The 24965-nt window shown below is 39.7% G+C and overlaps 1 protein-coding gene across 1 annotated transcript in view; it reads left to right on the top strand.

The window, feature by feature from the left end:
* ATP8A2 (ATPase phospholipid transporting 8A2) overlaps positions 1-24965 on the top strand; it is a gene marked incomplete at its 5' end in the record, with an annotated part of 553717 nt that overhangs the window by 390361 nt on the left and 138391 nt on the right. Inside the window, 3 exons of the mRNA XM_081046135.1 lie at positions 7050-7124; positions 13916-14038; positions 16554-16632. Of these exons, the coding sequence (XP_080902261.1) occupies positions 7050-7124; positions 13916-14038; positions 16554-16632 (277 nt within the window). The remainder of the gene's footprint in view (positions 1-7049; positions 7125-13915; positions 14039-16553; positions 16633-24965) is intronic.

The following is a 24965-nucleotide window of genomic DNA, read 5'->3' as shown; positions in this document are numbered from 1 at the left end:
AATAAAGAACTTTTGGTTTTATTTCACCCTACTTTCTGCTTTTTGTTTGTCTTATTTTTACTACTAACAGTACTGCAAAACAAGGTCTGTTTTTATGTAAATGTGCTTTTATTTATGAGAAATGTATTTCTGAAAATAGATGAAGTAGATGCTAATTTTTTCACTTAATACATATTACCAGATCGAATTCCAAAAAGACTGTAGCACTTTGCCTTTCAAACAACAGATACCGTTAATGCCAGTTAATTAGCTCAGACCTGACATGCTAGTCAGTCAATCATGATGGCATTACCACTTTTGTGAGAAACCGTATTCTCTACAGGGTAACTTTTCCACTTCAGCCCCCTTCCATGGGTCTTAGAAGGAACAGTTCCTTTCATTCCCCAATGAAGCGATCATCTAAGATGTCGGCTGTTAGTTGAGAGCCTGAGTGGTGGCAGGTACAGCCTGCTGAGATTGTACAATGGCAGCTAGGACCTCGAGACAGGAGTCTGTGCAATTCGCCAAGACGGTTACTGCATTTTTGGCAGTGAGGCAGCAGTTAAAGCAAGGATTTTTTCCAAGAAGGAAAAGCTATTTAATAAGTTTGGGTCAGTTTGCTCATAACAGCACTATGTTTTAGGACCAAAACCCCAGGAGCTTGGCAAACCATCAGTGCTTGGCAGCTCTTCCCACCAACTCACCAAGTCTGAGGCCGTCCAGGCAGAACCTGGCTCTCTCCACTTTGACTTTGACTGTATTCATTTAATAGCATTCCTACTTAAAAAGAAAGTAAAGGCAGAGGAATCTTTCCCCCCCATTAATCCAGAAAAGTAAAATTTAGTGGCTATAAGCAAGCCGTGGTCCAAGTCACTGCATATCGAGGGGGGACTGGCCATCTGTTTGCATTGAGGGCTGTGTGTCTGGTTGTATGCACCGTGGAACTTGTGGTCCACCAAAAATGACATTAATGTTTAGGAATTGGGCAGTGCTTTCTCTTTTTTTGTATATGAATTAGCATTTGTATATAACTAACCAGTGTGAAAGTCTGATTTTATAGTGTGTCAGGGAGCCATCATGTACCTGTCTCATGAATAAATAAAATAAAAACGAAGTACGTTTGTGTAAATATTTAAAAATACAGTGTGTTCTCATATTTTTCCATTTCACCTATGGAAATCTTGCCAAAATGAAATCAAGTTTGAGTGTTTACAAAGTAAGAAAAACCAGCTCATGGATTTTGAAATTAGGGGATGGATTTTTGTTTGTTTTGTTTTATTTTATTTTGGTTTTCTTTTTTTTTTTCTCTATCGAATAAATAGTTCCGGTCTGATCATTTAATGATGGATTATTTAAGTGAAGATTGAAATTGAACTGGAAATGTCGAGAAGGAGCTTGTTTATACTTTTCACAAAACTGCAGCACCTGCAACTGATAAAAATTAGGACAAACATTTTGAAAATGTTTGAAGACACATGTGGCCAAGGCAGTGCCAACTCAGACAGAATCAGAACTGGCTGCTTAGAAGGAGCTATCCCAACATTCAGCTAATCAAGAATGTTAATCGAGGGAAGACTGAAAATTTGTACATGGTTCAGGATTGCTTGGAGCAAAGAGTAATGCTGACTATGAGATGCTTGATTTCTTCGGATTTTTTTCCATATTGTACATTTTCATCAACTTGAGCGTCTTAGTTATGTACAATTTACTCTCAGTCTTTAATGTAACTTGTCATTAATAATTTATACAGGTATATTTCTGTTTCAGGGATCTAAATATGTGAAGTGTGGATTTACATTTGATGTTTCTATGGCCTGTAAAGAACTGGGCCGTTGGTCCTATGAGTCAGGTCTGGCTAGAGGGGCGTTATTTGAAAAGTGAAGCTTTCCGAATTTACACATAGCATGGAGTCGTGCAACCTGGTTTCTAATTTTTGTCAGGTTGACTTACTGTGTTTCCCCGAAAATAAGACCTAGCCAGACCATCAGCTCTAATGCATCTTTTGGAGCAAAAATTAATATAAGACCCAGTATTATATTATCTTACATTACATTACATTATATTATATTAAAGACCCGGTCTTATATTATAGTATAATAAAACTGGGTCTTATATTAATTTTTGCTCCAAAAGACACATTAGAGCTGATGGTCCGGCTAGGTCTTATTTTTGGGGAAACACAGTAATAAACTTATTTATTTCATCCAGGGATTCTCCAGCATGTCCCTGTTGAAATTTTGGAGCAGATAATCCCTTGTTGTAGGGAGCTGTCCTGGACCTTGTAGGATGGTTAGCAGAATCTTTGGCCTCTACCACTTGATATCTGTAAAACCATCAAAAAGGTCCCCAGATATGGTCAGGTGTCTCCTGGGAGGCAAAATGAACCCAAGTTGAGAATTCCTGCTGGAAACAGTTATAGCAATAAAACATGAACATGTTTTCAAAGTTCAGAACAGTCCCAGATGTAGACATGAATCTCCGTCATATCCACCAGAGATATGGTGTTACTAAAAGGTAATGAATATTAACAATTTCTTATATGTCTTCCAAAAAGTTGCCATGCATATGAGTGTATACATCTATTCTGTACAATCATGACCATTCAACATACACCTTGATATTTTTTATTTGAATAACATATCTGTAAGATTTTATATTATAGTGCTTACAGATTTATATTACTCTTTTTAATATCAGCATAATGTTTCATTGTTATGGAGGAATCATAATGCATTTAACCAGCTATCAGTATACATACGAGTTCTAATTTTTTATCTTTCCAGATAATGCTATGGTAAACACTCTTGTATTTTCATGTTGAATACTGTGTGATTATAGCTATAAGATATAATTTAGAGTATGTCCCTAAAAGTGGAATTGTTGGGTCAAAAGAAAAGTACATTAAACCCATTCTGTATTGCCTACTGGGTATGAGATTAGCTGTTTCCCCAGGTTACCAGACTTACATCTTTGCCTATCTGTTAGATAAAAAATTATATCCGTGTGTGTGTGTGTGTGTGTGTGTGTATTTCATAAAAAATGGGATTTTCTATCTAAGTTTTTTTTCATGACCACACTGCATATATTCTTTGCCTATTTTCCTAACAGATTGTCAGGAGTTTTCTCATTTGTAAGAACCTCTTAATGCATTAAGGAAATTAGGCATCTGTCTTCATAGATGTTACAAATATATTTGTATTATTTATTAATTTTCTTTCAACTTTATTAATGTTTTTCTCTATAGCAATGAATTGTTTCAAATTTATCCCTCTTTTTGGATGACTTTTGAGTTTAATGTCTTACAGAGAGTCAGTTTCATATACAAAAAAGTAATTTTTTATATTTCCTCCTAATGCTTTGTTTTTCATGCTTAAATATTCAATGCCTCTAAAATTAATTTGAGTATATGGAGTGAGACCAAAATACCGTATAATTTTTTTCTGAATGCCATGGTAATAATCTGTTAGACAATAAAGGGCATTTGAAACAAGTGAGGTAAAGATGGCTTATTACCCAAATGATGTTAACATAACTGCCTCATCTTTAGATGCAGAATATTAAGTTGGATCCATACATGATACTTACAAGGAACCAATGGGGGCCATTGTAGTGAAGGAGAAGCAGTGTTGTTAGAACAGTAGGAGAAGACCTCATCTGTAAGGCTTCGTAAGTCAGGGTTATGAAATCCATCTTAGTCGATTAGTGTTTCTTTTTCATGTTTGTTTGACATGTTTCTCTTGTGCATAGCATATACATATTTTGGATTTTATTTTTTTTATCCATTGAGAATTTTAAAAAATTTTGTATTATTAATATAACAGACATATTTGGTAGTCTTCTGTCATCACATTTTATGTAATGTTTTCAGCTTTTACTGTTTCCTTGGTTTCTATATTTTGCTAAAACTCTTATCATGCTTTCTTCCCCTAAGGACTTGTAAACATTTACTACTGGCTTCTGGTATTGTATACTGCTAGAGAGAAATATGAAGCCAACTTGGTTTTTCCCCTGGCAGGTTAACTGGGTTGTTTTTTGTGGGTTTTTTTTGTTTGTTTTTTGTTTTTGCCTAAATATATTAGAGAATCTTACAGAATTTTAAAACTCATGAATTCACTCACATATCAGGATATATGTAGGTGTAGGTTTTTCTGTATCTGTTGTTTTGTTTCCTGGGGACAATGGGTGCCCTCAACATTCGCTGATTAAGGTTTTGGAATATTTCAGAAAATTTTCTTTTAATACATCTTTAAACATTTTTTTTTCTATTCTACTTGTTCTTTTTTTCAAGGTATACCTTTTTGGAATTTTTAAAATCATCTTTAAAAGGCTGTCAGTTTCTCTTAAAATCAGTGTTACATTTTGTCCTTTGTTCATTCCTTTTCTCAAGCCTACTCTACCCACCCCTGATTGTAGATTCAGCAGTGTCAATTCTGGGATATATTTCCTTTCATGTACCTTGAATCTTATTTGTTTCTTTCTTTGATACCTTACATATCTAATTTTAGCTCTTGCTTGTAGGAAAGCCACATTTTCTTTAAGTCCGTAGGTATCACCAAGAGCATTCAGAATTTTCTTCTGCCATGTGATCTGGTTCTTGCTGTAAAAATTGTTTCATATACTTTTTGTTACATTCCTTTATTTTTTCTCTTTATTATTTTTTGATGATGTCCGGGGAGGGGTTTTCAAAGTCGTTTCAGAACACTTTCCCATCAAATTTTTGGTCTCTTCTGCACGGGTCATGTATCAGTTTGTGTGGAGGCACCTCCCTCCACACCATTGCTTCTCCTTGGGTGAGTCCGAGAAGCCTGTATGTCTGACAGTGAATTTCTGTATGTTATGGGGTTTTCTGTTAGATTGTTTCGTATTTATTTCCTTTCAGTCTATCTCAATCAGTGTCTGCCAAGTTGATTGCCACTTACGCTCCCTCCTGTGCCTGCTCCCTCCTGTGCCTGCCTTTCTCCTCATTTGCTTCTTGGGGTGGGGGTGGGGGAGAAGACATGTGTGCATACAGAGTCCTTTAACTGCAATTTTCCTGCTGTGCCGAATCAGGCCACGGACTTGTCATGACTTGTCCCTACCTCTAGATTTCACCCTCTAAATACGAGTTGGTTCAGCTACTTCTTGGGTTGTTTCACATATTTCTTGTAAATCTTTTTACTGTTTAGGTTTTGTCTGTTATTGACATTCTCCCCTGATTTGATCTAATCTTGTCATATCTACCAGCTTCTAGTCTGTGTCCTTTGTAGTTAAAACTACAGTTTCATTGAAAGTAGTTATCTCTTTTCTATTTTCAATTATTTTGCTGGTTTCGATTGATTATTAGGGAGGGGAGGGCAATAGAAATATCACTACCTTCAACAAAAGGCAATACATTAACCAAGTCAAGCAATAAAATAGTTACATGTTTACTAGACATTTATCAATGTTTGCTCAGTTGTTTGAATAGGAGACTATAGAAGTATAATCTTGGGGAAATTAGGTTAAAACCCTTGGAACAATTTACAAATATGTTGAATCAGGTGTGGATCCAGGCTTGCATGGCACTAAAAGTTTGATTGAAGGATTGATTGCCAAGGCCTGGAGTGGGAGGAGGCAGTGCAATTAAAACTGTCATTTTAGGGATGGCTAATATTAGAAAAGGTGTTGTAAAAATATTTTGAGTACAGAGCACGGCACAAACTTCTGATTCTTACTTCTCCACCAATATTTCTTCACTAAGAATAGCCAGCCCTCATGGGGACCTCTTAGGAGATAGCTGAAATTCTGAGTGAATAGGAGTGTGGAAAGATTTTTAAGGAGCAGCAAGCTTATCTTAGATTTAGGAGGGATCCCTTGTAGCTTTTTGAACTAAGGAATAAGGCGATGAAGTTTGTGCTTAAGAAAACTTCATCTGGCGATTGGCTTGAGGTACGAGTCATGTGATCCCACTGGGACTCGGAGAGCCCCTGTTTGTTCCAAATATCATACGAGGTACAGCTGCTCGGGATGGGGAACAATTCCTGTCTCAAGAAGCCTTGTCTAGTGGTGTCAAGAGACTGATTTTGAAAAATCTGACTCAGTAAAATTTCAGTAGCAGAGCTGGTCTCAACTCAGATTATCGTGGGGCAGCTGTTGTGTGGCCAGTGTGCCACCTTGGTAATGCCGAGTGCCACACGACGTCACACTACAAAGGTGGAGTCTGTGATTTGCACGAGATACTTTAAAGTCTACCCCAAATCACTGGAATCCTATCATATCCTATCAATTGAGCTGAATTTTCTACAGCAGCATTTCGTATTCCATATTCCGTATTGGTCCCTCCTGCGGATGGCTCAGGCCCCTCCTACTCCACTCCAACCACCTCCCCCTCTTCTCATTATACATGAGCAACCGTCCCTTCTCTAAAATAGTTTTATTCTCTTGTCATGCATGCCCCTGGCACTCTGTAGTAGTTTTTATGCCAGTCTTCCCTAATCAGAATTATAGACTGCTTGAAGACATGACTAATAGTTTTTTAAATCTATTTATACAACCCATTTGATTTATTTATACAACCCATGTTACTCCAAAAGATGATTTAAGCATGTTTCTTTCATATATTGTGCTTTCACCTTTGCTGTGGTTGTGGACACTCGATTAAAGAGGGTCAGCATTTCAAGAAGACACATGACCAGCAGAAGAGATCTTATTTTTTAAATTTTTATCTATTTGCAAGTCCTACAAAGATAAATTACATTTACGCAATCAACTCTAGGGAAAAAGAACATGAAGTTAAGACTGTTCTAGTCAATAAGAGAGTATGGACACAAAACACACTAGATATAAATTAAACATAAATTGCTTTTCTGTTAGTATGTGCACGTTACCTCTTAAAATCGTCGTATGCCTTAAATACAAATTTTCCTTAAAATATTGGTATGTGTGATCCTGGGAATTTATGTTTTCTGAAGAACAACCGCTATGGTCCTGTGGCTTTGTGTCCCTTCGCAGCTGTGTCCAGCTGGTGGTCCACATTCCCGCTACTTCTCGAGCGAATGGAAACATTTAGGTCAATATTGATGTAAAACTTCATGAACTTTCTTCTCTTTCAGCTTTGGTTCGCCTTTGTTAATGGATTTTCTGGGCAGATTTTATTTGAACGGTGGTGCATCGGCTTGTACAATGTGGTAAGCATTCTCCAGCTCTATCTGATCGCGCACAGGGCTGCAGGGACAGTCCTTGACTGTTTATGTCTGGGAAGTGTATCTAAGTCAATCCTGTGTATACAGAGCAGGCAGCTTTGCTGCGACACATCCTGCAGAAGCCCAAACTCGGCACACATGGTTTCAATCATCGCAGATCATTCTTGAATAACCCCATGAAATTATTAACCCATATATCTTGATAATAGACCCTTGTTACCTCCTTACTCAATGCCTGGGCTACATTTTCATGTTTTGAGCTCAAGTAAAATTTCTGAACTACATCTAAACTCATTCCACTTTGTGGTTTTATTTCTGAATTTTTTAACGTAGGTACGAACATACAGTATGTGATCTGCTGTTCTCCTCCTTGGCCTTCTTAAAAGAGCATCTGTCCTTGTAGAAGGTTTTCTTCCCCAGTTTGTGCTAAAATAATGAATTCTGACTTCCAGCTCCTAGGGTGAATGGTAATCAGCTTATTTGGTATTTTTTACAATTTTAGAGTTCTTTTTTTCATTACTTGACTGCAATGAATTCAAAAGCTAGAAATAAATATAAATTCTAAGCTATGTAAAATGACTAAGTAGCTCCTTAGCTTTCTGTTTTACTGGCAGGAAGAAAGAAGGGGCTTGTAGCTTAGTGCTTTAGACACCCCCATATGGTACATTTTTAAGTTACACTTTCACACATAATTCGGACACTAACTCCCACTTCTCTGCTCCAGGGGGGTTCAGACTCTGAAGCAGTCATCATAGATAGGCGTAGATGGAAGTTACCAGACATACAATAATATAAATTGTGGCGCTATAAATATTTACAGCTTGTGTATACATTTCTGGCTGGATATTCAAGTCATCCATGCACTCAACCCTTTCTTCATTTTCTTTCTTTCTTTTCTTTTTTTTTTTAATTAGCTACGACACTGGGTGCTAGGTATAAAAGGCTGCATACAGTTGTAGCAGTCCTGTGTAGCTTACAGGTTAAGACGGTCAGGTGTGTAGACGAAGATGCCACTGAGATTGAGTTCGGATCTTGAGTTTCAGCAGCATCGGTCAGTCAGTAACTGTTATTCATTGCCACGTTCATTGCTAATACTTAAGCCCAAAGAGACAAAGGTGACAGGTGGTGAGAGCAGGGCTGAATCGATGCTCACTTATCACCTGTGCTCGAACAGCTCCTCCATCTGCCTACCACCTTGATACGGGCTTAAGGACCTCCCTATGTCACATTAACTTTGCAGGACTTATGACTGTTTCAAGCAGGTTAAAATTATGCGACCCTTTAGTGGGAAATATGCTGACTGCTCCATAGTGATTTGGCACTGGGAATTTAAATACATGCCCTCGTATGTATTTAAAAATACAAGGCTGAGACGTAGGAGACTACGATTTAGAGCCAAAGCCAGGACTGGAATACATGTCACCTGGTTGTACGACAAATGGATTTTAGCCCTGTTTTCATGCTCAGGGTATGAGAGCTGGATTCTTTTCTTAATTCCATTGCCCTGGGCAATTCCAATGAATCCAATAAATTTGAATTGTGTGCCTACTGTTCATAAGGTGCTGATAGGCTGTAGGATGGCATTGGCCAAAATACGGTCCATAGACTACCTACATGAGAATAACTAGGATTTTTTGAAGATTCAGGCTCCTGAGCTCCACCCCAACTTAACAAAGAGTTTCTCAGGGATATTGCATTTTAAAGAAATTTTTCTGGTGATGCTCATGTACATTAAGACTCACAGTGACCTTTGACCACTAGGGTTGGGAACGTGCTTTATGTACTTTGTGTCCCCCAGATTACAGAGAGGAGAATATTGCAGCAGAGAAGTGAATTTCAAGGTGAAATGCCCTATGTTACTTTGAAGTCCACAGTGCAGGTGTTGGAATGGGCCACCAAGGAGTGGTGGCGGAGCGTGGGAAGGGACATCAAGGATCTGTGAGGTGGGGTCAAAAGGGTCACTGGCCTCCAGAGTCCATCAGGCTGGAAGGGCCAAACCTTTTGAGAACACGGAGGTTTGCCCACAGGCATGTGTGCATACACCCCTGCGAACGCATTTAGTTTGAACCGGGTAACACATCATGGCCCTTACTGCTTAATACTTTACTGCACAATTACTAAGACCATTTTCTTGCATCACCGCAGGATAATGACCAAAATCTGAAAATTTAACACGGATACGATCATCCACTTTAGTCCATATTCCAATTTTAGTATTATTGTTCCAATAATGTCCTATATAGCAGTTCTTTTTCTCTCCAGTATCACCCCACAAAGACCCAGTGGCAAGAGACAATTGGTGACACCTGAAGCATTTACTATGGACCCATCTTCTGTGCTGGGGTTCTCCCTTGCTCTTTTCTTCAAGCAGTGTTTCTCCTGCTTTTTCTTCTTCTGTTTTATTCTTTATGTCTGATTCTCCAAGCCAGCTCAAGTAACACATCATTGCTTCTCAGTTTAACTCTCATAGCAGATTGAATAGCATGAAAACTGACTTGAACTCTCACATTTCCCAAAATGATGAATGAATGCTATCTCATTAGATTCTCATTATTATTCTGTTATTAATCTCCGATTTCTACATCATTGTATTTTATGGGTAGAGTGAGACTAAAGAGACCACCAGTGACAAAAGCTACCATTATCAGGTAGATGTCAGCTAAATTGTATCTATGTTTTAGTAAAGTAATAACTGTTTTTTAAACTGTTTCAGAAAATTTGTCCTATTTAATTGTATCAAACCAGCCTAATTGAAAGAAAATCCATAGCCAGCCTCACTTATAAAGACAAAATTCTAAGTAAAATATCAGCAAATAGAGTTCAAGAGTGTATCAAAAGAATAAAATATTTCACCAAGTAGTATTTATTTCAGGAGTACAGGAGTTTCCAAATTTCTAAATATCACTATATCAACAAAACAAAGAAGAAAAACTTGATCCCACCAGTAGATGCTGCAAAAATATATGAGGCAATTCAGCTGCCATACCCAAAATACAAAGTCTAAGTAAAATAGGAAAGAAAGAAGCCAACTAACATAATGCAGACTCTTCATATAAAACACCACTAGCATGTTGCTATAAATGGTAAAATTCTAAAACTTTTTCATTTTAAGTAAGAAATTAGTCAGGGATGACCGCCATCACCATGTAACTCAGCATTGTTTTGGAATTTTCAGCAACTGCCATGAAAATTAAATAACTGTTAAATATACTAGAAAAAAAGATGAACTATTTCTGTGCTTATACAAATATGCACATAAAAATGGCCATGGAAATACGTTCTTGCATGGTTGTATATCTAGAAAACTCAAAAGTAACTAGTAAAGAAATACTGGAATGATAAGAGAATTTGATAAGGTGACCATAGCCATAGCAAACACATAAAAATCAATAGCTTTTTAAATTCTAGCACACAGTAGATTTTTTTTTCACTCTAGCAGTGAGCACTTAAAAATGCAAAAGGAGTAATAATTCTTTCAGAATAGCAATTCAAATTATCCTGCCTTGTAATATCAAATACAACATTATATATCTAATTACATATCAAATATATATCAAATTATAATACATTGCATAGGAATAATTTTTATAGTACCTATATGAAAAAGAACGAAATCTTCCAAAGTATACGAAATGAGATTTGAACAAATGGAAAATGCATACTACTTTTTTGTGTGGAAAGATTTAGTATCATAAAAGAATAAACTCCTCTAAAATTAATATATAAATTTATCTGATTCCAAAGAGAACTCCAATAAGTAATTGTTTTGGGGTGGAAGGGGAGGAGTTGCATAAAATGATATTAAAGTATAAATGGGATTAACAACCACCTAAGAATAAACATGCAAAGCACGTTGTTCAAAAAAGAGCAATCATAAGGGTAGACTCATCTTTGTTAAACATCAGACTATACTCTAACGCTACCAAATCTGTGTGATATTAGCGTAGAACTAGACAAATAAGCCAGAGAATCTAGAGCCAGATCCTAGTTCTAGATTCTAGATGTATAATACATGAGAATGTAGTAAATGTCAAAGATGGTATTTCAGTTTAGTGGGAAAATGTGGATCGATTCATTATATTCTCACAAGTGGTTCTTTATTTGGAAAACAAATAAAATCAGACTCTAATCTTAAACCACATAGTAAGTAAATTCCAAGTATACTAAGACATAATGAAAAAATAAAACTCTAAGAATCCTGAAAGAAACTCCTGAAAACTTCCATAACCACAATTGGACACTCAGAAGCTGTTCTTGACCACATGGAAATTAAAAGTTTTTGTATAGCAAAAGAAACCATAAAGAAAGTGAGTGGGCCAAGGTGCATTTGGATTTAATTGTATGACATCTTAAGACAGAGTTGATGTCTATTATACTCAAAGAACTCTTAGAAAAAGGGGATAAACCATGAGTAGAAAATGGACAAGGACTGGACTCGACATTTCATAGAATTCCAAATCCAAGTGTTCAACAAATATATGGACACATGCTCAAAGTCACTGGTAGTTGGGGAAATGTAAATTTTTCTAAAGAAAGAGTTAATATCTTTAATTTTTCAAACTGGAGAATATTAAATATAACATAACAGCCATTGCTGATAAGAAAGCAGGGGGAAGATGACTGTTGTCCTTTGGGAGGGAAATATAAATGCTTGGAACCTTTTTTTGAAAGCAACCAAGAAGAATCCTATACAATTAAAAATCTTTTTACCCAGCAACCCAACTTCTGGGAATCTGTCTCATCGAAATAAAAGAAAAAGTACGTATGTTATAATGTATTCTATTAATAGATGTTTGTTACATAATGTTTGTGGGAACAAAGATCTGGAAACAAAAATGAATGCCTATCCATAGGTGAATGGTTAAAAAAATGTGGTCCATCCATGCTATGAATTATTATGTGAGCATGAAAAGGCTACATTAGTGTCAGACCCACAGGACTCAGAGGGCTTCCCAGGATGTTTGGTTTAGTGACAAAACTATGTTGAAGAAAAATGTGTATAATATCTTGTTTCTGTAAAATAAATAATGATCCCCCAACAGTATGTATGTGTATGTGGTAGGCTGTAAACAGCGTGACACATACGAGAGGACCTCCTAGCTTGGTAGCCTAATGGGGTAGGGGAAGGGAGGGTTTGAAGTGTATAGAAGGAGGAAGTCAAGTAAAAAAGGAAACGAAATAAGGTGTCCGTGTAAACAGCATGCACAATAGCACATTTAAGCAAAAGAAGTAAGTCCTCTTAGTATGGACTAAGAAGGGACAGAGCTTCTGAGATGTTTGTTTGGAGAGCCTTCTTCTAGCCATTAAAAAGGTGACTTCTATTCATGTGAGGGAAGTGAGGGCAACCACTCTTAGTCTTTTCCTCCTTGAAATCTGTAGAACATTGAAATTCCAGTGCTGTTTTCCTGTCTGTTCCCAGGTGAAGGAGGAGCCTACGAGTTTTGTTGACCTTACTCCATCACATGGATGGCTTTCTCCTAACAGATAGGGAAAAGGCTTACTTCCCTGGCCAGATCCGCAGGCTCCCATAACCGCTGTGCATTCACAGTTCTCTTAGAGACCATGCATCCAGTTCCCACAGGCTCGAGAGCTTGCTGGGTTTGTGGCAATGGATTTACTCGATGCTGCTGCTAAGCAGTGAAGGATCCATTCTCTGTGTCCCGTGTGTCCAGAACCCCGGAGGAAAATGACCCACGGGGCTGCCACATCTCCTGGGCTGAAATGACATGTTTATTCCAAACCTCTCCTTCAGCATCTGGCTTTCTCTTTCTAAAACACAAATGTGGGCATGTCACTCCTCTCTAGAGTACTACAGGTAAAAGTCTTAGCAGCACTTGCCCAAGAACTCGTCCCAAGAGGCTGTCTCATCTCCTTTCCAGCCTTGTCTTACACTGTCCCCTCAGCCAGCCACCATCCTGGATGTCTTAGATGCTTTCCTCAAATGTGCCCTGTGTGTTCATGCCTCCAAGCTTTGCGAGGGGTATCGTTTCATGGGAATGCTTCCTTCTGCACCCCTCTCACCCGTGTCCCCTCTCATCCTGCCAAATCCTATAGGGCCAATGCCTTACAGGTCAGATGCTCTTTGGTCCAAGAATGCTTTGTTGACTGTCCCTTCTCCTTCCTATTCTCTCCCCCATAAGTAATGTTGCAGAGCACTGCATTTTATGTTTATTTATGTGCCCTCTGCCGGCCGCCCCGTCTCCACCTCTGCAGTAGACAGAGTTCCTGGAGGTCAGAGACCTGCTTGTTTTCTTTCCTCTTCTGTTTTTATATCTCTGTATTCCTGATGCTTATCACAGTCTCTGGCCCATAATTCATTCCCAATTAATGTCTGTCAAATGAATAAATGGATGAAGTACATCGTGCTTCCTGAAACTTGAGTGTAAGAGCAGGATGGGAAGTTATAAATGTGTGCGTCAGCTGGCACTGACAGAAAACACAGCCACACTTCACAAAGCTAAGGAAGATATGATTCTGAATCACCACTTCTTTTTACAAAGGAAGGCAGTTGTTAATTTAACAAGACCTCTTGGCTGATCAAATATTTGCCATGTTGTTTTCAGTGTTCGATGTATTCATTTCATGCTGATTAAGTAACAGTTAAAAATGATCTTTCGTTTAATTGTCTTTGTTTGGAGGGTGTCTGGGGAGCTATGAGTCATTGACTCTCAGGTTTGGACTTGACTGGAAGTTAAGTCATCATTCCATAGAACTGAAACACTGGAACTGTGTGAATCGGAGAGGCCTCCTTTAATGGCTCGTTGTTCTCCATGCAGATTTTCACCGCATTGCCACCCTTCACTCTGGGGATCTTCGAGAGGTCCTGCACTCAGGAGAGCATGCTCAGGTTTCCACAGCTCTACAAAATTACCCAGAATGCTGAGGGCTTCAACACAAAGGTAAACAGAATGTTATCATCTCAGAGTTGTCACCTCAGAAAGGCATGCCCACCGCTTTTTGTCTTCCAGCTCTAGTTACCTGCCGGTGAGGTAGCTAACGCTTTAGAGTAGGGGTGTCCAAACTGCGGCCCGCAGGCCAACTGCAGCCCATGATCCATTGTTAATTGGCCAGCAGCAAATTCCAAAAATATATTTAGTTTACTTAAATAAACCAGGTGAGGCAATACGTACTTCACCTGGAGTGAGTGGCCCGCTATTTGTGTATTTTACCGCATATGGCCCTTGGTGAAAACCGTTGGAAAAAGTTTGGACACCCCTGCTTTAGAGAGACCATTTGGAAGAGGTGAGACCAGGCCCTCTCCCAATATAACCAGCCTAGTTAGTGGATCTGAGATGCCAGACTAGAAGGGTAGTTGTCACGTTGCATGTGGTGCTCCTCTCAATTCCTCTTCATCGGCTCCTCCCCTCTTCTCCACGCGTGCCTCTGACACCTGTGTGGCCAGCTGCAGCCAGGGCCCCGGCTCCTGTAGAATCAGCCATCAGAGACCTCCCTTCTGTAAAGTTCTGCATTGAGGTAGGCTGGAGCTTGCCTTTCAGAGCCTTCTCGCTACCTATTGCTTGTTTTCTTCATTTGAAAGAAAATGTTTCTGTAGCTAGTGAGTAAAATTGGCCAGATGTGAACACAGAAATCGAGTCAGTCGTGAGTTTTGTTGTTGTTGTTGTTGTTGTTGTTGTTTTTTGTTTTGGTTTGGTTTTTGTCAGTCTGGAGAATCAGAAAAGAGAAAGCATCTAGACAGAAAAGACAATCCTGAGAGGAACCAAGCAGCTGCTGGGGTAGGTGTCACAGTGATTCCGCAGTCGTGGTGGCAGAGGGGATCTCACCCAGCCTGCCCGTCACAGCTAACAGTGGCAGAGCAGTTCTGTGCCGCCGGCCAGAAGGGAAGACACGTGCCTGGCTTGGTGGAAGAGCCAGAGATGTGAACATGCCTGCATGGCTGTGTTTCTGTCGGGTTTTTGTGCAGGAGGAGATGAGGAAGTTTACACAGAGGTCTGTTGCCCGGGTCAGTTCCAGTGCTGTAGGCTGGTGGTGTGCACGCTTTGCTAGGATAGCCTCTGGGGCCTTAGCGAGCATGACATAGGACTTGAAGAAAGAAAACAATCTCTGAAGGCTCCGTTGTGAGCCAGGTGTGAGTAGGGATCCTGTTGGTTCTAGTATCTTCCACACACAAAGAGACTTGGACGGCCATTGTATCAGTCCTTGTATACTACAATTCTATGAATGGGAAATACGGCCTGTTTGCTCTGCGTTGTTTTCTTAAATCATATCTGTTTTTTACAGTTTGAATTCAAAGGCCACATAAGGTGCAAACTACGTAGGGAATGGACCCATTAAAGCAGGGGTGTCCAAACTTTTTTCAACGGTTTTCACCGAGGGCCATATGCGGTAAAATACGTAAACAGCTGGGCCACTCACTTGAGGTGAAGTACGTGTTGCCTCACCTGGTTTATTTAAGTAAACTAAATATATTTTTGGAATTTGCTGCTGGCCAATTAACAATGGATTGCGGGCTGCTGTTGGCTCACAGGCCGCAGTTTGGACACCCCTGCATTAACGGTAGTTGAGCTGAGAATGATCTGAGACTTATTTGCAGGCACATTGAAGATTTGGGGGCAGGGAGTGGGAAGGGCAAGGGCATGCAGAGGTCAGGGGAAAAGTAGAAAAGAATGAACGTTGAAAATGGGAAAATCCCTTTGTCTTATAATTTTTTTATTATTTTTTGTTGTCCCATTACTACTTAGGGTCAAACTATATGAGAGTTCCCAGGACAATTTGTAGATTTTTAAGTAAATTCAATCTGGCTTTAGTAGATTGAATTCTGTCATCTTAGTGGTTAAAAAGATGACTGAAATTCATTTATGAAATGATAATTTAGAACAACCTAAACTTCAGGTTCTTTTGTTTGACCTTTCAAGTGTTCAAATAAAGAGAATTTTTAAATGTGCATGACATTAACCAAAATCTACAAGTTAATAAGTGGAATGGGAGGGATTTTAAGGAGTCAAACAAAAGAATGAGAATGCTGTGTAAGAATTTACATTTTAAATGTTTTCAACGCTTTCAAAAAATACACCATTTCAGTCTCTTATTAACACTTTTGACCTAATGCCCTTTTTGGGGTTGATTGAAAGATTTTGTTGTCTTTCTTAGGATTCTAAAGAAAACGGTTCAAAATTCATTTTTCTAATGTGGATAGATAGTATATTGCTCTATGTATGTGGGTATATATATATGTAGGTCTTTGTACTAAGTAATAGTATCTGGAGATAGTCCAGTCATTTGTGTGTAAAAACGAGGAAATGGTTTTGTTTTGTTTTTTTAACTCCAAGAATAATATGCTGCTTCTGGAGCTGTGCAACACGCTGCCAGCATCCTTCACAGTGAGGCATTTGTTGAGTTATACAGAGGTCAAGAGTTGTGGGCAGCTCCTGACTCCCTCGGTCTGTTTTCCCGTAGGTTTTCTGGGGTCACTGCATCAACGCCTTGGTCCACTCCCTCATCCTCTTCTGGTTTCCCATGAAGGCGCTGGAGCATGGTAACAGCTTCATGATTCCAACTGTCAGCGTGGGGCTTTGCAGTCCCTTTGGGGCCAGTTGTTCACAATTTTATTCCCCTCCCCCCCCGGTTCTGCAGACCTAGAGATCACAAGAACAAATTTCAGAAGGAAAACATACCTGAAATCGAATGAGGGCTGGTCTCAGGTTTATAGCTTGTAGGTGTCATCCATTCTGGCTCTGAACACCCATTTTTCTTTCCAGTTGCCTGGAGAGTTTCAATGCTAGGAGACCTACACTTTGTTTTTAATAACTGTTTGAGTCAAGGATCTTAATAAAAAGCATGGTATTAGAATGAAACATCCATGCCTCTTGTCCATGAGCTTGGCATTATCTGTTAATTACTTGGACTTTTGTTTTCCAAACTACACATACCTGTAAGCAGAAAAACTCCAGTCTCACAAGAGTTTAATCTTAACCCTAATTTCTGAAAAATCACCTCTATTTGACATTTACTTTTCAAGCAAACTTTTAAAGTTTCTTTGAGGGCTGAGTCTCCTGATTGGTTGTAGCCTTCCCTCTGGCTAGAAGAAGTGGGAGAAATGTGGCCAGTTGCATTTGTGTGTTCTTCTTGATACATCCAAAATGTAGCTTTTAGTCTCAGAAAACGAAAATGTGTCACAAGAATGCTACTCTTTCATCCCTGTCAAATAGTAATAATCCCCCTGGGAAAAATTACTCTAAATGTTGACTAGACAAGGCCTTTGATTGTTCAGAGACCCAGAGAATATAAAGTTTCCAAGCGTCTTTGTTTCTCTGTCAATGTGTTTGTGCTTCAAACAGAAATGATTCATCCTCACTGATATTGTTTAACCTACTAAATACTGACAGTTAGAGAAAATGCATGCACAGCCAATTTAATTATACCCTATGACCTATTCTTTCCATTTCATCAGACCTCCTTCTCCTTCGAGGGTCCCTAAGTCTCTAGATCAAAAAATAACATTTTCTGCTTCTAGCCCTATCCCCACTCCCACCCCCAAAGGAGCATTCTAGTGGAATCATTTTCTTTTAACTCCAAAGCTTTCCTGTGATTCATCTTTACTCAGAGTAGATTTAATTTATTTTGAACTGGTTTCATGAGTAAGCGTTTACAAGTATAAGAGTGTTGAATGTGGTTTGTTTTAGAAGCTCTGACAATTTGATGGTAGAAGCAACAACCATTGTATCAGGACCAACTGGTGATGGGAAGCAAGGTGTTTGATGAGCATAAAAACAATTTTGGCAATTGTCCTTTTGTCCCTGAAACCAGCCTTTCATAGGTAGGAAGTAAATAGTGTGAACTGACCACAGGTACTGCTTCCAGACCCCTTACTCTACCTTATGTAGACAGTGCAATCTGTTTCCAAATCCGAGGGGCTTGCCTGTGGACTCTCAGAAGTTTTACAAGATGGTCATTTATTTGCCTGCTTCAAAAGGAACTAACGTGGCCCCATTCTGTAGTAGAAACAATGGTTTTTTTAATCCTGGAGTTATAATTATGTGGGATGAGGTGGTGGCTTGCAGTTCATGGTGGAATTGCTGTGGTTCACTAGATTCCATTATGCAAATCCACTCATTTATCTCATGTGGACGAAAGGGGATAGGCTCCCAAGCTTGCTAATTTACCTGAAATGTCGCCACGTGAATTTCAGGTTAGCTGCTGCCACCCTTATCTGCCTCCCTCCAATTTGGCAATTTGCCTGGCAGCCAGTCAATCGGGTGACTTTTTCCCCCAGTTTTTATTCACACCATCTTGATCGTCATCATTATTTCATTATATTTAGTAAGCCTGTAGACTAGAGGGCTTTCTTTCAGTCGTGTTGTAAACCTTCACCTATTGCGTGAAATGGTTTAAGTTGAAATAACTTGCACATGGTAGGTACATGTGGCATAGAACAACAGGCCATTGGTGGTCTTAATCATCAGTTGATGCTAGCAAGTTAAATGAATGTTTAGAATGAATTTCTACATTCTCACTATTAGCACACCGCAAAAACCATTGCATTATTGCTCACTAACCTTACTTATTCGCATAATATTTATGACCAAGACACTGCAATAAACTCTAAGAGTCATATGCGCAGGGATCAATGTGGGTCTGAACCTTCAAAGAGTTCGTTGTCTGATGAGGGAGATTAGAGTCACACATGGATCACTCCAGCACAAGGTAGGCAATAAATGTGTCGAGGAAAATAGAAATAAAGTGCTATCGGATTTCCACTGGCTGACAGAGAGATGCCTTTCATTTGGGATTACTAATGGCTTGTTAGAGGAGATAGCATTTAGGCTTAGCCCGGAAATCCAAATAGGATTGAGAAGTGTAGGAATGGAGGTAAGAGCCGGACAAAGTGGGGAATTTCAGGGCAGATGTGGAAAGCGGAGAGGAGTTCAGCCCTTCCAGGGTGGAAGACATGGAAAAGTTTGAGGAGGTAGGTGAATGCTGGATTGCAGAGGGCTTTGAATGTGAGGTTAAGAAATTGGGACCTAATATTTTAGGCATTGAAGAGTCAATATAGAATTTAGGTCAAGGAGAGTATTATCGAAACACTTTGGGAAAATGAATGTATCATGTCTTATAAAGTGAATGATAGAAGGAAAATAGTGACGAGGACACTGGTTATGTCTCTGGAATTCCGGAGGAGAGCGAAAGGCGGGTTGAATCCAGGAGATGGGAGTGTGTGTAGAGAGAAGGGGACATGTTTTGAGAAGGACTTATTTATTCAGCAAAATCACGGCATATCTGTGAGTCCTGGACAGAGATAACAGTGGATATAAACACTGCCTATCTGGGGGCTTACATAGGTCACAGTTGATGATCAGGAATCATAAATACTGTGTCTCCCTGAAAATAAGACCTAACCGGACCATCAGCTCTAATGTGTCTTTTGGAGCAAAATTAATATAAGATCTGGTCTTATTTTACTATAAGTAAATTTTATTTATAGTATAATTTACTTATAGTGAAACAAGACCGGGTATAATATAATATAATATAATATAATAATATAATGTAATATAATATAATACCAGTTCTTATATTAATGTTTGCTCCAAAAGATGCATTAGAGTTAATGGTCCGGCTAGGTCTTACTTTCGGGGAAGCATGGTAAGTGTTGGCTTACTAGCATGCAGTGTCTACAGGCCGCAGGTGACCTTCTAATACAGGGACACAACTTAGTCTAGTGGGTCAAGAGTTTTCTTCAGGAAGGAGGTAAAGTTCTTGAAAGATGAGGAAGGGGAGATCAAGTGGGGAAAGAGAAGTGTGGGGAAGGGTGGGGAGGAAAGGTTTCTGGCCGGGACCCGGAAAGCACCGGGACCTGTGCCGAGAGATCTGAAGAGGCCGTGCATGCTGCCTTTTCAAGACCCTTGGACCCCTCGGGGGTTAGGGGCGCTCACTCCCTACAGAGTCAAAAAACTATGTATAATGTTTGACTCCCCCAAAACTTAAGTCTTAATAGACTGCTGTTAATCGGAAGCCTTATCGATAACATAAACAATCACTTAACACATATTTTGTATGTCATATATATTAGGTACTACATTCTAACAATAAAATAAGCTAGAGAAAAGAAAATGTCACTTTAAAAATCATAAGAGAAAATATATTTACTTATTTATTGAAAAAAACTCCACATATAAGTGGACCCATGCAGTTCAAACTTGCGTTGTTCAAGGGTCAGCTGCATTTCCCAAGGGGGCTCCTGGACTCTATCTGGACTTTCTTCAGCCTCTGAGGAGCCTTTCAGGACACTGAGCATCCCTGGCTTGGACAGTGAGCATGGTAGATACCCTCTCTTCCCTCTGTCTCTGTCCTTGTGCAACTATAGATAAAACACATCTCCACACATTTCCCCATCCCCTCTGAGGTCAGCAACAGCGCCTCTTATGGAGACAGCTATGGGGTAGGGGGAGTGTTTGGAAAGGGCAGTAAAGAAGTTAGGTGACCATAAGAACACTGAAACCCAGGTGGGGACTTTTTTCAGTGAAGGGTTTGAGGTAAGAGAGTTACATGGTCGGGTTTGCCTCTGAAGAAGATAAGACTAGTATGTAGAGAAACACATAAGATTCACAAGAGAACATGGGGTTATTGAGGGCTGGGGTCAGGATGTGGCAACTAATTAGATTTCTTGTTTCTGAGGGCTGATTTACTACCCTAAATATACATAAGATCTTGTTACACTATGAATTGCCCTTTAGAAGGATGGACTCCCCACACCACCAAAGAAGCCTAAGAATATGACACCAATTAGAGACAAACCTGGGCACTCTCAAAGCATGGGGGACCCCGACCTAACAGAAGAGTGCCTTTAGGCCTCCCTCCACTCTGAATCCTGCCCGAAGCTGTCCCTCAGACAGCACTCAGCATCCTAAGGTTTTGCTTGACCAGGGGGGCCAAGGAACCTAGAATAGCTTCCTTTCATTGTTGTACACTATGTGTCTTATGTCACAAAGCTGGTGGAATTTACTAGAAATTTTTCCTCCACTGTCTGTGGAGAGAGAAAGGCTGGGGTGCATATCAGTGCTGTTCACTTGGGCACATAATTGTTGGGAAGAAATAGTTTTGAGAAGGTGTGAGCACATTGTTCATTCCTGAGAAAGCTTCCAAGAATTTTGCTTTGCTTATTTTTGCATGGTTTTGGATAGACTTTTCAAAGCACTCCTTTCCTGATGGAGTTGGTGATGATTCATTTCAACTTTCAAAATAAATTTTTCCAGTCAAGCAATTCAGTACATCAGATTTCTTCCAACCATCACAACTTTACGCTTACTCCTATGGCCTGCCCACAGTTCCCACCCTTTGATCTGAGAGGTGAATCTCGTTTAACACCAGAGATGTCACCTTCACAGGGACCAAAATTCGTCCAGAGCCATGGTGTCGGGCAGACCACGCTCAAGTTTTCCATTGGTGTATTCAGTCTGCATATTTGCGCGACCTTCCTTCAAGTGGAATGTGGTTATTGGCAAAAGACTGTAAAATCAGTTTTGATTTTTAAAAAAGCAAATTTTCAGATTTTTCTTGATGAAATTTAAGAGGGAGGTGATGGAAAAGAGAATACTGTGTACTTACTAGGAGAAAAATATTCCTAAAAAAATTTGTTCTCTCTTCTTCCCAGTCCACACTCTGGAAACCATTTCCATCCATTTTCAGAAGGGAAAACACCATATGTATACGTATTATATTGGCACTAATTAAGCAGCAGAGTCTTTCAACATTTTTGTAGAAGGCTATTTTATACTTTTTAATAAATGTGCTGCTGTAAGATCAGGCATGTTTTACACATTGAAATAATAATGCAGGTGTATAAAATGAAACGTAGTACTTCTCTCTGCCTATCACATTTTGGGGTCATTTTAACATGAACTATTTATGACCTATACCTGTTACTATAAATTTGGCTACTTTATATCGTGTAAGTATGGATGACTTGCATTGTTTCACATTAAGCTCAGGTTGGGCGACATTGCCATTGTTCTGTGAGTTTACACCTTCTTAAACTCAATTATTCGTTCATTAAAAGAAAACGATAATGAGTATGTTGTCTGTGACAGGCCAGTACTGGCTTCCGGGTATATAGTAGTATGCATAATGGGCAAGTTCCCTGCCCTCACAGAAATTAAACCTAGGGAAGGCAAGATTGAGCAAGACGTGTTATAAATAGGAAGGTTCAAGGTCAAGTGGATGTGTTCTAAGGAAAGCTAACCTGGTCCAGGTTGGTTTTAAGGCCTGCTTCCCAGAAGATGTGATTATTATCCTTCCACATATAGTGGAAGGATGAGTAGGAATGAGCCAGGAAAAGAGTAGAGAAGAAAGGGTTGTGGGGATAGCATGGGGTGAGAGGGTGTCATTCCTAGTGAAAGGAGGCTTGTGTGGATGAAGGCTGGGAGCAAGGTGGTGACACTTTTACAAGGATGAAGACAAAGGGATCAGACCTTCCCAGGCCTTTTGGGACTCATGTGTCTTGGTAGTACATGTGTAATGGAAGCCGTTGATAGGTTATAAGCAAAGAGCCACATACCTGATTTCTTTTATTGTAATCACACTGGCGAGGACGGTGGTTGGCTGTTGCCTGGTCTCATGTAGTGACAACAAAAGTGGAGAGAAGTGGATAGATTGATTAAAGGGCCGTTTAGGAGGTAGAATTGGGAGGATTCAACATTTCACTAATTCATACTTCCCTAATCTACCCGATTGTACTATGTCCCTGACCTATCAAAAAAATGGGGTATTGCAGTCCCCAAGTTTACTAACAAAATGCAATATTTAAAAGTAAGGTACGTCAAACAATTAGTTCACATTTTGTTCCTCTTTACACGTCACTGCCCATACTGTGTACAGATTTCAAAAAGATCTGAAGTAAATGAAAAAGATCTAGAGATGAACATTAAGTGTTAAATGGGGCAGAAAACGGGAATAATGACGCCACGTGGCCTCTGCTATCTAGAAAAACCTGCTGAGAGCCCAGGACCGTGTGGACAATGTTCCTAAAATCCTGCAGCCTATAAATGAAGTGAGTGGAACTTGCTCGCTAAACACTAGAAAGACAGAACTCTCTGGAAGCTTTTAAATGTATACAAATGAAACTACAGCTTGTCCACCCAAATAACTAGTTGTAATACACTTAAAATAAAAACAGGTTTCCAAACTCAGTATACGTTGTCTGTTTTGGTTTGCTTTAAAGACAGTGGATTGATTGGTAGGCCAAGCTCTAATAGTGTCTTGCCTCGCACGTCTATGGCACTGTTCTTTGGAAACACAGAATTGGGCTGGGAGGGCCACTGTTTTCATTCAGTTAAATATTTCTTATGCTTCAGTGTCTCTTTTAATAAACTCTGTATTACATATATTTTAAACAGTTGGGTTTTCTGTGAGGTTGTACAAAGTGTGAGTCAGAGTTCCCAGATGTCACCCTTTGAATGGAGCTGTGTTAGCCAGGGCAGCAATAGCTGCTACAACAAACAGTCCCAAATCTCAGGGGTTTAGCCCAGTCAAGGCTTATTTCTTATTCATGTCACATCGCCAAATGAAAGAGTGTGTTGTCCATGGGTGTGGTGTCTATATCTTCTTATTTTCTATATTTTTGATGCTCTGATCTGTGGGACCTTGATCCTGGAGAGACTGTCCCTTCCAGAGCTAGCAAGTTCCTGGGGAGAGCAAATGACACCCCTGCAAAGATACAAAGCAACCAGCCTAGAGCCTACATCCACACCATCTCCTTTACCCAACACACCAAGCCCATGTCTCCCTAAACCACCCCATGACCAGGTACCAGACAACTAGGGACAGCCCTATAACCCAGAGCCTGCGGAAATCATTCCAACTATCCAATCCTAAGCTCGCACAGCATACCTACCCTGCCTTGATCATTCCATCCCACAAAAACCCTAATAAAGGCTCTGGGCCATGCTCTCCCCTCCCCCTCCTGCCTCCTGACTCACCCTGGTGCTTCCCCTTGTGGCCCTGCATGACATCGTCTGCCTCTTGTTTTTAGGGATCTATAAATATAAACTTCCTTCAGTTCCATGTGTGTGTGTCTCGCAGTGCCTCAGTAAAACAGAATGGGTCCATTTCAGTCTAGTGGGGCTCCATGTAGTACATGGCCCCGGAGTGTATCCTCGGCCTTAACACTGGGGAAGACAGAGAACCAGGAGCAGGATTGCTCGCTCTTAACCACCTTGTGCAGGAAGGGAATCCATCACTTCTGCTCATGTCTGAGTGGCAACAACTAGTCATGAGGTCCTGCCTGGGAACGAGAGGCTAGGGAATGTTATTTAGCTGTGCACACGAGAATAGGAGAAGAGCCTGTGGTCTCATGAAGTGGCTATTTGACATTAGTAATCGAATTTACTTCCTATCCTCTTTACTTCCTTTTAAAAATCTATTGTTAATAAACAAAAGTGAAAAAAGAGAAAGAGAAAGATTTGAGTTTCATATCCATCAGAAATGGCCGTAGAGAGGAGAAAATCCAGCAAAAGGCTTATATAACCAGGAACTCAACCCAAGGCTGGTCGTGAATGTAATTATAATCACTAACACTTGTATAAACTCTACCTTTTATAAACTCTTTCCAATATTTTATACCAGTTTTTACAGAGAGAGGAAAAAATAAATTTTCTCTTCGTGAAAACAGAGAGTTGGAAGCAGAAAAAAATAGTTTCAATTATAATACAGACGTCGGAGCAGGATAAGTTCTAAAAGTTTGTAAATTTGTTATTTGAAACGTGGAATACATGTTCACTCTTGAGATGAATAATAGCTGGGTGGCATGGTACCTCCTCTGACCCTACGGAGTCTTAAAAGGCCTGAGAGGATGGTCAGGAAAGGAGACCCTGC

Source organism: Rhinolophus hipposideros, assembly GCF_964194185.1.
Source record: "Rhinolophus hipposideros genome assembly, chromosome: 4".
Classification (NCBI taxonomy): domain Eukaryota; kingdom Metazoa; phylum Chordata; class Mammalia; order Chiroptera; family Rhinolophidae; genus Rhinolophus; species Rhinolophus hipposideros.
The sequence above is the reverse complement of the archived record's forward strand: the minus strand, read 5'-3'. Positions and strand labels throughout refer to the sequence as shown.